This window comes from Hypanus sabinus, chromosome 6 (genome assembly GCF_030144855.1).
Source record: "Hypanus sabinus isolate sHypSab1 chromosome 6, sHypSab1.hap1, whole genome shotgun sequence".
Taxonomy (NCBI): domain Eukaryota; kingdom Metazoa; phylum Chordata; class Chondrichthyes; order Myliobatiformes; family Dasyatidae; genus Hypanus; species Hypanus sabinus.
The window spans coordinates 54,578,058-54,590,279 of NC_082711.1; the positions used below are offsets into that span (position 1 = coordinate 54,578,058).

At 38.8% G+C, this 12,222-nt stretch overlaps 1 protein-coding gene across 3 annotated transcripts in view; it reads right to left on the reverse strand.

Moving 5' to 3' along the window:
• The window catches only part of LOC132395472 (voltage-dependent L-type calcium channel subunit beta-2-like), a 324,563-nt gene extending 312,607 nt beyond the window's left edge, over window positions 1-11,956 (reverse strand). For 2 of the 3 annotated variants that reach the window (XM_059972147.1, XM_059972143.1), the window contains exons 1-2: window positions 11,528-11,953; window positions 9,695-9,787 (exon numbers count right to left, since the gene is read on the reverse strand). In XM_059972147.1, coding sequence (XP_059828130.1) covers window positions 9,695-9,787; window positions 11,528-11,596 — 162 coding nt within the window. In that variant the 5' untranslated portion in view covers window positions 11,597-11,953. Of the gene's footprint in view, window positions 1-9,694; window positions 9,788-11,527 lie in introns of all 3 variants that reach the window. The other variant, XM_059972152.1, reaches the window with a different exon arrangement.
• Between the last annotated feature and the right edge of the window lie 266 nt (window positions 11,957-12,222).

A 12,222-nucleotide genomic window follows, 5' to 3' on the forward strand; every position in this document is an offset into this window, starting at 1 on the left:
GGCATTGGAGAGGGTCCAGAGGAGGTTCACAAGGATGATTCCAGGAATGAAAGGCTTATCATACAAGGAACGTTTGATGGCTCTGGGTCTGTACTTGCTGGAATTCAGAAGGTTGAGGGGGGAATCTCATTGAAGCTTTCCAATGTTGATAGGCCTAGACAGAGGAGATGTGGAAAGGATACTCCCATGGTGGGAGAGTCTAGGACAAGAGGGCACAGCCTCAGGATAGAGGGGCACCCTTTCAAAACAGAGATACAGATTCTTTAGCCAAAGACTGGTGAATTTGTGGAATTTGTTGCCACATGCAGCTGTGGAGGCCAGGTCATTGAGTGTATTTATGGCAGAGATTAATAGATTCTTGATTGGACATGGCATCAAAGGTTACGGGGAGAAGGCCGTGAACTAGCATTGAGAAGGAAAAGAGAACAGGATCAGCCTTGATTAAATGGAGGAGAAGGCTCGATGGGCCATATGCCTAATTCTGCTCCTATGCCTTATGGTGTGTCAGACATAGCTATAAGCAGCATCAGGGCCCCACAGGGGACTGTATTGGCTCCCTTCCACTTTACCCCATATACCTCAGACTTTAGATACAACACTGAGTCATGTAATCTGCTGAAATTCTCTGATAACTCAGTTGGGTGGATAAATACAAGGACCTTGTAGAGGACTTTGTCAAATAGTGCAAGCTGAACCATTGGCAGCTCAACATTAGTAAGACAAAAGAGATGGTGTTGGACTTTAGGAAGACTGAGCCTGCATTGCTCCCTGTTACTGTTGATGGTGAGGACGTAGATGTGGTGAGGACCTACACATACCTGGGGGTGCACCTGGATAACAGACTTGAGTGGAGCACCAACACAGAGGCTGTGTACCAGAAGGCTCAGAGTCGCCTTTCCGTCTTGAGGAGACTGTGGTCTTTTGGAGTATGCAGGCCTCCCTTTCACATCTTCTACCATCTGTTGTTACCAGCATAATCTTCTATGCATTGGTGTGCCAGTACAATCTTCTATGCATTGAGCAAAAGAAGTGGCAGATGTGCTGGGGCAATGGCATCAACACAGTTGATGCCAACAGGCTGAATAAACTGATTAGAAAGGGTGGCACTGTTATAGGAGCCAAAATGGACACACTGGAGGCTGTGGTAGAACAAAGGACCCTATGGAGAACCCTGGCAATTCTGGACAATGTTTCTCACCCTCAGCATGCCACCTTGGAAGAACAGAGGAACACTTTTAGTCATAGACTAAGAAAACCTCACTACTCCAAAGAGTGCTACATGAGGTCATTCTTATCCTCAGCTATTAAGCTCTATAATGAGTCAACCTGTAGCTGGGGAAGTGATGACCCCCTTCTGTTAGACCATAAGACCATAAGACATAGGACCAGAATTAGGCCATTCAGTCCATCAACTCTGCTCCACCATTCCATCATGGCTAATCCTGGATCTCACTCTGCCCCATACACTTACCTTCTCACCATAACCTTTGATGCCCTGACCAATCAGGAGACTCTTCATTTTCATTTTAAATATAACCATGGTCTTGGCCTCCACAGTTGTCTGTGGCAAAGCATTTGACAATTAAAAAATCTCTGGCTAAAAATTCCTCCTTACTTCTATTCTAAAAGGTCTCCCCTCAATTTTGAGGCTGTGGCCTCCAGTTCTGGATACCCCCACAATAGGAAACATCTTCTCTACATCCACTATATCCAGTCCTTTCAACATTCAGTAGGTTTCAATGAGATCCCCCAACCCCCCCACATTCTTCTGAATTCCAGTGAGTACAGGCCCAAAGCAGCCAAACCCTCCTCATATGCTAACCCCTTCATCCCCAGAATCATCCTTGTGAATGTCCTCAGGACTCTCTCCGATAACAACACATCCTTTCTGAAATATGGGGCCAAAACTGTTGACAGAACTCCAAATGCAACCTGACTAATGTCTTATAAAGCCTCAACATTACCTCCTTGTTTTTATATTCTATTCCCCTTGAAATAAATGCCAACATTGCATTTTCCTTCTTTACCACAGACTCAACCTTCTGGGAGTCTTGCATGAGGATTCCCAAGTCCCTTTGCACCTCTGATGTTTGAATTTTCTCTTCATTTATTTAGGTAATGGTCTACACCTTTGTTCCTTTTACCAGAATGCATCATACATTATCCAACACAGTATTCCATTTGCCACTTTTTTTGCCCATACTTCTAATTTGTCTAAGTCTTGCAGCAATTGCATTGTTTCCTCAGCACTACTTACTCCTCCACAAAGCCATCAATTGCATTAGCTAAGTTATTTACAAACAATGTGAAAAGTAGTGGTCCCAATATTGACCCCTGAATAACACAACTAGTCACTGGCAGCCAACCAGAAAATGCTCCTTTATTCCAACTCGCTGCCTCCTGTCAGCCATTCTGCTATCCAAGCCAATATTTTGCATGTAATGCCATGGGCTGTTATCTTGTTAAGCAAACTCATGTGTGGCACTTTATCAAATGCCTTCTGAAAATCCAAGTAATCCATTGCCTCTCCCTTGTCCACCATACTTGTTATTTCCTCAAAGAATTCTGACGGATTTGTCAGATAAGATTTCCCTTTCCAGAAACCATGCTGACTTTGACTTACTTTATCATTAGTCTCCAAGTTCCCTGAAACCTCATCCTTAACAATGGACTTAAGCACTTTCCCAACCACTGAAGTTAGGCTAACTGGTCTATAATTTCCTATTCTTTTTTACCATCCTCCTTCTTAAAGAGTGGAGTGACATTTACAATTTTCCAGTCCTCCAGAATCATGCCAGAATCAAGTGATTCTTGAAAGATCATAACCAATGCTTCTGCTATCTCTTCCGCAACCTAATTTCAAACTCTGGGATGTAGTCCATCTGGTCCAGGTAATTTATCCACCTTAAGACTTTTAAGTTTGCCTGGCACTTTTCTCTTTATAATGACAATAACACTCAGTCCTGCTCCCTGACCCTCATGGACCTCTGGCACACTGCCAATGTCTTCCACAGTAAAGACTGAATCAAAGTACTTATTAAGTCCACTCACCATTTCATTGTCCCCCATTACTACCTCACCAGCATCACTTTCCAGTTCTGCATCACCAGCTCTCACCACCCCTTTACTCTTTATATAATTATAGAAAACCTTTCAGTATTCTGCTTTATATCATTGGCTAGTTTGCCCTCATATTTCATCTCTTCCCTTCTGATGGCTTTTTAGTTGCCTTTTGTTACATTTTATATCCCTTTCTTGGCTTTTATGCAGTCCTTAACTTCTCTTCTCAGCCACAGTTTCCTATTCCTGCCATTTGAGAACAACTTCTGTGGGCCATATCTATCCTGCGACTTGTGAACTATTCCCAGAAACTTCAGCCACCTCTGCTCTGTCATCATCCCCACCAGTAACCTCCTCCAATCCACCTGGGCAAGCTCCTTGCTCATGCCTCTGTAATTCCCTTTATTCCATTACAATTCTGATATATGTGAGTCATGCTTCTCCCTCTCAAATTGTAGTATGAATTCAATCATATTATGATCACTGCCTGCTAAGGGTTCCTTTGCTTAAGCTCACTAATAAGATCCAGGCTATTACACAACTCCCAATCTAAGACAGCCTTTCCCCGAGCAGGCTCAAGCACAAGCTGCTCTAAAAAGCCATCTTGTAGGCTTTCAACAAATTCCCTCTCTTGCAATCCAACACCAGCCTGATTTTTCCCAAGCCCCTTGCTTATTGAAGTCCATTACTATTGTGACATTACCCTTATTATATGCCCTTTCCAGCTCCCTTTGCAATCTCAACTCCACATCTTGGCTACTATTTGGAGACCTATATATGATTCCCATAATGGATTTTTACCCTTGCTGTTTCTTAACTCCACCCACAAAGATTCGCTGCTCCCAGACCCTACGTCACCTCTTTCATACGTCATACCAACCAATCTTTAATTGTGCACGACTTCATCCACCTTATTCAGAATACTACATGTATTTAGCCCTGCGTCTTTCCCCTTTTGAACTTTACCTCTGTGGTACAATGTAACTATTTGCACTGTCTCCATTTATACACAATCATTTATTCCTTCCTGACATTCATATTACACCCATCATCCACTTGTAAACCTGCTGGCTCATACTCAGCTCTATCATACTGGTTCCCATCCCCCTCAGATTCAAGTGCAAGCTGTCCCTTTTGTTCAGGTCACACCTACCGCAGAGAAGGTCCCAATAGTCCAGAAATCTGAAACCCTGCCCCCTGCTCCAATTCTTCACCCGTGTTGACTGCTTCAGGTTCCTTATTTTTTATTGTTTCTTATTTCTCTTTTAATATTTGTATATCTGTACAATTGCAATGCTACTGTAACACTGTAATTTCCTTTGTGATCAATAAAGTTTCTATCTATCTAGGATATCTCTTTAGAAGAGATTAGGAAAAGTTTCTTCAGCCAGAGGATAGTGAATCTGTGGAATTCATTGGGGGATGATGAATCTGTGGAATTCATTGCTAAAGACAGCTGTGAAAGCCAAGTTATTGGGTACAATTAAATCAGATATTGACAGGTTCTGGATTAGTAATCATGTCAAAGGTTACTGGGAAATGACTGGAGAATGGGGTACAAGGAAAAACTAAATTAGCTGTGATTGAATGGCGAGTGAAACTCAGTGGGCTGAATGACCTAATTCTGCTCCTCTACCTTATGGTCTTTAAATTTCAAAATTTAGACTATTGCTTTCTTGTGTTCAACCAATCAGAGAAATATTAATCTTTCACAATATTCATCTTTTCAACACATTGCCTAGACACAGACAAGTCTCCGTCCTGTTTTAGCATCTGCAAAAAATGTATTAATATAGCCCTTTAAATGTGAAATTATGTCGCATTCTTTCTGTTAAAGAGTTATATTTATTAGTATCTTCATTACACTGGGTTAAAATCTTTCACAAAACACATTTGTTCAAGTAAGTGAAAAATTCTTTTTCTATAGGCACATAATGCAAACATAAATGGACCTATACTTCTTATACTTTGTTTTAATCCCAATTACTAAGATATTAACTTTTGCAGTGCCGTGCAAACCTAAATGATTTAAGTTTAAATATTGACAAATGATTATGAAACACTTTGTCTTCTGAAATGCAATGTTGTTTTATTGCAAGATTCATTAAATGTTAAGAAATATGTTATATCAAAAGGGAAGATTTTCAACTTGGAATAGCTCAAAATCTATTTTCTTTATACATTTGAAAAGCATGTTATTTTACTAAATATTTAGCTTATACACATTATCGAAATAATACTTTGATACATTATGAAGGAAGTGAAACATCATCAACAGTATTGCTTTTCGGTTGTTCTATTAAACATAATTACATAATTATTGTTCAGCTACACTTTTAAATTCCCATGAAAAAGTGTGACAAGGTTTTCTCAGTATCCAATGTCACACAAATAGATTGCCTGTTCTATCATTGCTTTTAGTGGACATTTTTTACATGTATCATTTGGAGTATTGCTGCAAATAACAACACTACAGTAAATCATGTGAAGTGCCTTGAAATATTTCTCAGACGTGCAATAATGTGTTGTGTGAATGATACTGTTTGCTGGAATTAATCTTAACACTGAATACAGGTACAGTAGATGAAAGTTGAACTGAACAGCTGGAATCAAAATCTGATTTATTTTCATTGACAAGTGATGCCAGATTTCAAGGCAGCAGTACAATGTAAAAACATGAAAAATCATAAATTATGAAATAAATAAATAGTTCAAAAGAAAAGCAATAACAGGGCGGCATTCATGGACCATTCAGAAATCTGTTGGCAGAGGGGAAGAAGCTGTTTCTAAATCATTGAGTATGGGTCTACGTCCATTAGAAACAGTAAGCTGTATTAAATAGGAAAGCAGAGAGTTCATGGTGATCGTGTTGTCATTTGGAGAAAACTATGTTACTTTGAATCCCTCCCTGTAAGAGGAATATTATAAATCTGCAGCAAATGCAACACAACATTAGCATACTGACATCAAGCACTAGAGACCAAATTATCAGAAAAGGCTTGAAAGAGTAGATTATGATTGAGATAGTGTAAGTTATGAGAAAAATATAGCTATTCCCAACAGAAATAATTGCAGATTCTGGGAACCTGGATCACTAGTTCTGCCAAAGGGCCTTTATGACTATCTGAAATGAAAACAGAAAGTGCGGCAGATACTCAGCAGATCAGGTAGTAACCATGGAGGGAGAGAAAATGCATTAACATTTCAGGTTTATAACCTTCCAGCATTTTCTTTTGTTCTTACTAATCACAGGTAGATATATCAAAAACAAGCAATAAATATATGATAAAGCAGTAGATTACAATAACATTTTTCAATGTCGTTGCTGTTTAGCATGTAGTTATTAAATTCTGTAAAGCTTTACCATGATTAGTGCAGCATTTATATTTGCGGTGTTTATGACACAGGCATATAGAATTGATATTTTGGGATGGGCTTGTATCAGCAAATCTATGACCTCTTGTTACAGTTGCTTCAATCATTTAATGAGGTGAGTAACATGATGCATTTCCCTGTGAATGACAACTGGTCATGAAGGGGACTGACCAATAGATAAAGTTAGTATGAACAAGTTATAGAATCCTCTTTAAAAGAGGGAGTAACTTGGCCCAGTCATGCATGTGCTGGCTCGTAAAATAAACATCAATGTCTATTTCCATAGTCCTGCTTTTTTTAAAACCCAAAACACATTATGTTCATTTTCAAGTGTCTATCTACTTCCTTCTTAAAATTATATATTTAAAAAGTTCCCATTGTTTTTTCAGGTATAGCACAATTCTAATGATTTGCTGAGTGAAACGAAAAAATTCTTTTCATTGCCTCGTTAGACCTCAAGAGAGATTAACTATTCTGCAAAAATGTTGAAACTTTTAGAAACCTGACGCCTGACATTTATTTTTTCACATTGTAAAGACAGTGATTAGAGTCTAACCGCTCAAATCTCACATTCTTGCTAATAATTCAGTAAGCACCCTCCATAGGGTCACAAAACACAGAAACGAGCCCTTCAGCCCACTAAGACCATGCTGATCATCAACCACCCATTTACACAAACTCCACAGTAATAGAATTTTATTTTACTCTTCCCATATTCCTTTCAACACCTCTGGTATTCTATCCCTCATCTACTCATGAAGGCAGTTTATAGGGGCCAATTAATCCAATGTACCTTTCAGATACAGGCATAAACTAGAGCACCCAGAATGAATTCAGCCAGTCACAGGGAGACCATGCAAACTCTACACAGACAGCACAAAAGATCAGGATTGAAACTATCACTGCTTGTGGATGATATTCCAAATTGTTCATTGATCTTCAGCTAAGGCTAAGTAATTCATAAATTTCTAAACTTTAATTTTTCCAAAAAATGCATATTATTGCATTTTAATAATAAACTATTAATTGAAGCGAAAGTGATAAACAAGGTTAATTTTTCAATTCTGTGAGCCTATGAACCTTATCAGAGCTGACTCACTTGTGTTAGTGAAAAGTTAAGACTTGAAACCATGACTTTGTTTCTCTTTCCAGTTATCCTGTGCCCTGGTGCCTATTTCTAGTATCTGCAGAATTTAAGTTAAGCAAAATATACTTTGTTTATATGTAAAATCAGAGGCAACCTGTTTGGTGAACAGTGTTGTGCGATTTTGATAATCAATGTACTGAGAGGAAATTAAGTGTGTCCATGTTGTCAGCATTTCTTTATTACAGCTGACAGTAAATTATTTCCTGACAGTATGACTAACTTATTAACATGATTTCACACTTAGCTGCACTAGATGTTGTCATTATAAATTTTAGACTAAAAGCAGTTGAAGTACATTGATAGCTAGTTTCAGATGTCAGTTGACTACAGTTTAAATTATAACTGAAGTGGAAATTGAAAATACTGGAACAGATTTCAAGCAACTGGGTATTAATTTGAAAAGGAGAAACACACACAAAATGCTGGAGGAACTCAGCAGGCCAGGCAGCGTCTTTGGAAAAGAGTAAACTGTTGACATTTTGGGCTGAGACCCTTCATTGGGACTTTTCAGATGAATTTAAATAGTAAACGATTTCTAAGGTTCTTATTTAAAGTCTTGGGATTTTATTACCCTTTGCTGAACACCCTTGGCCAAATATTATGCTCTCTGCCAACAAACACAGTCTAATAAAGTAACAATACTGCCTAATAGATAGATATTTTATTGATCCCAAAGTAACCATTAGCATTAGTCACAGTAGCATTACAAGTTCATAGATCTACAATATTAGAGTATTGTACTCTATACAATATTAAATAGGAAGAATAAATAAAAATATGTTTTCTGAAGCAGACTAATGAGAGGAAGTCATCACTTCCCCAGCTATAGGTTGACTCATTATAGAACCTTTTGGCCGAGAGTAAGAACGACCCCATATAATGTTCTTTGGAGCAGTGCATTTGTCGTAGTCGAGAGGAACACTTAATAGAGAGAGTATACTAGTTGGTGTTGCTATCGGCATTTCATGTCATTGCTGTGATGTTATGAACCAAGTGGGCTAGCTTATTTTTGTTTTCAAGTAAATGTATGAGTTGACGGAACTAAAAGGTGAAGAGGTTAGGCATAGGTACATAGTAGAGTAAAATGTGCATATGTTTTATACACACCATAAAGCCAAGAGTTTTCTGAAATGGTAGTACAGATCTGAATCACTACAGACTCAGGTAGTAACTTTATTCTTTAAGAAACCTACATATTTCACTGAAATTTGTTGAAAGTACAACATACTATAAATATCACCAGTATGATTGACCTGGATATGGAAAGGTATTTATTATGTTGCTGCCTGTGACTATTGCTCAGCTCAGCATCAATACAATAAAGAAAGTTAAACAGAGCTGGATTTGTTTTATCTTTTGTCTTTTGGCATAAATTCTGCCACATTTGTGCACTTATTTTCAGTTACTATTTCACAAATAATTCTTCATTCCAAGCTTACTTTTTTTCCGCTTGCTGCTGCTTGTGAAACACAACCTTTCTTTCGTACAACCAGCTTCTATCCAATATTCATGTTCACTTGGTTGCTTCCACCTCTTCAAGTTTCAGTGACAAAAAAGAGTCAGCCATCAAATGCTGAATTATTTTATGAATACTTGAATATTTTCATTTTGGTTAAAGGAAGATATATCACATTCCCTCGTTTCTCCCTTTACTAATTTGCCTAAAATGGAGCAAACATTACAATAAAAAAATAACAATTTGACAGCATATCCATCAGTAAATATGTTATTCAGATGGCCCTTCTAGGCAATTGATATTAGTCAGCCAAAATTCACATATTACACAAAGCATCAGAAAGTGTTATTACTGGTGTTAGTTACTTTCCTGTGTAAATGTAAAAACCGATCCACTAAATTATATGCATGAGAAAAACGAGAAATTGAAATGAGAATTTGACTTTTCTTATGATTAAAATGTGGAAATGTGACTGCGCCACTAGACTTAAATTTGTGATGATATGAACAATGGAATATTGCCCATGGTCTAGTAATGTATACAGACAGTAACTTTCAATATGCCTTTGTTTTAAGAGTTACCATCTTTTCTTCATTATTGGCCATCGCTATTAGTCCAAAAGCACAGAAAACACAAACAGTTAAAAAGCACCATACCTGTCTCACAAAGCTGTTGGATGTAGTATCTGATGAGGTACTGCCTTCAGATCCTTTGAACCTGTTTTTCCTTATTGCACCTCTTCCAGAATACTAGGGAGAGAAATAATGCAAGATTATCATCATGTAGACTGGCTTCAATACTCTAATTACTAAAATTAAAAGCAATAAAAATCTACAAAGCAATATGTTTCCTGAATCGACAGTGCATTAGGAAAATTGAAAACTGCACCAATACTATATTATTAATTTCATAGAACATTCAAATTTAAGGAAACCTCCGGACTCAGCAGATATGTATACACTGTAGGGAATTGGGCAATACTGAAGTCTATTTACTGAAGAAAACACAATAGCATCTTAGAGAATTTCTTTGAAATAATTGCTTTTTGCCCAGTTTAAACTGAGGAGATTCAAGGTCTTGGCACATTATTGATTTTACAAATAACTCTTTAATGTTGGGTGCTTAAATGTGATCATTATGGGATTTAACTATTGTGCCAAAAAACATAAAAGCAACTTTAGCCAAAGCAAAATAAAACCTTTGTTTTCAGAATCAGAACCAAATTTAATTTGTCAAATACATGATAGATATAGAGAAAAACGGAGGTAGTTTTCATGGGTTCAATGTCCATTTAGAAATCAGATGGCAGAGGGGAAGAAGCTGTTTTGAATTGTTGAGTGTGTGCCTTTAGGCTTTTGTACCTCCATAGTAGTAATGAGAAGAGGACATCTCCTGGGTGGTGGGGGTCCTTAACGATGGACACAGTTTTTCTGAGGCTCTGCTTCTTGAAGATATTTTGATACTACGGAGGCTAGTACCCATGCTTGCATGATGGCATTAGACAGTGTTTTTTGAACAAGTGTTTCCACACCCTTCAAAAGACAAATTTCAAATCACTTGCTGATTTGGTGATTTCAGAATTATGTAGATTAGTTCTTTTCTGGGTACCTGCAGACCTTATGGAGCTTCTTGGTTATCATCCAAATGCCATCATTTTCACCAAATGTGAAATGAACTTCAATTACTGGAAAACACTTCAGTCATTGGGCATTTGAATTGAGAAGTACTTATCTTTAAAGGCATTGGGAAACTATTCACTTAGGGAGGAAGAGAATCGTAGTTCTTGTCTTTTGTTTGTTTCAAATGGAGGACTAGGTTATTTTAGTTTTGCATCACATGTCCGAGAAAAGATACTGGGCAGTCTAGCTGGAGCCCGATTTCCCTAAGACGTTTATTTTGCGGTGAGACTAGTATGATAGCAGTCAATGTGGGAAAATAGGTTTAATGTTGAAAGGAATACGATGTGGATTACAAAACGGATGCCATTTATCTTCTAAAGAGCCAATATATCATCTTAAGTCTCAACTCCAAGCCCTGTCTCCAACCAGGTGACAAGGAGCCCCGACCGTAAGAAACACGCCTTTGCCACCATCCTACCAAACTTCTCTTTAGCAGATATCCTCATTAATTAGGCAGGTACTTGAGTTTAAAAATGCACTGCAGCCAATAGCAGGCAACTTCTCATTTCATTTTATTATTCTAATACTACACCCTCGAAAATCTCTTCTACCGGAGCCTTTCTCTGTTAAGTTTGATCCCTGCCCTCATCAAATGAATTAAACCGAAATTAACATTTGTACAACAGAGCGGACAACACCAGTATCCAACAAAGTGTTCCTTGTGGAGTGCAAGTCTCTCATTGATAGAGAGCTACACACACACACACCACATACATGCACATATAACACATACACACACAGCACAAATTGCAATTTTAAAACTTGGGCGATTAAATGCCTTAAAGTCAAGACATGACCATCTTAAGTTACCTGAATGGTTGGGGTTTCTAGGATACCCATCCGAATCTCTTGGGTTTTGGACATGTTGCCGCGAACCATTTGAAAGGCTGGGCTGTTTCTCAGTGACGGAGATTCTGGCTGTGGACAAACACTCCGCAGGGCAGAGAGGGAATGGTCATTGCTTCCCGTCTGCTTGCGGGAGCCGGTCAGGCACTGAGAGCTGGCATCCCTTCAGAGAGCAGGATCCCAGCCCGACGCTCGCTGGTGGGCGCCTCCGAGCACTTTGCTCCCCTCCTTTATTTGTCTTTTTAACCAGACACTGTTGCACCTTCGGTCGCGGTGCTGTTGCTCCGCACGGTGTGGACAGACGGCGCCCGCCTTGGTTGCAGTTGTGCTGGAGACGGGAGATGCCAACTGGCAGCGGTGGGCTGTAGGGGCGGAGTGAGGCACGTCAGGCTTCCTCTTCGCATGGGGGGAGAGCGCTGTCAACTCACTCACGCCCAGCCGCTCCAAGCCGGGTTATAATTCTACTGGATTTTCAAAATAAATAACGCATTTAACCGATCGGACTGATACACTACATTGGCGTGTGAACAATAGACATTAACCCCAGAAAGCACCGTCAATAAATCACCCACAGAGAAACTATCTTTGGGTCTGCAGGACACGCAGCGTCTGTGGAGAGTGAAATAGAGTTTACATTTCAAGATAATCAACTACCACCC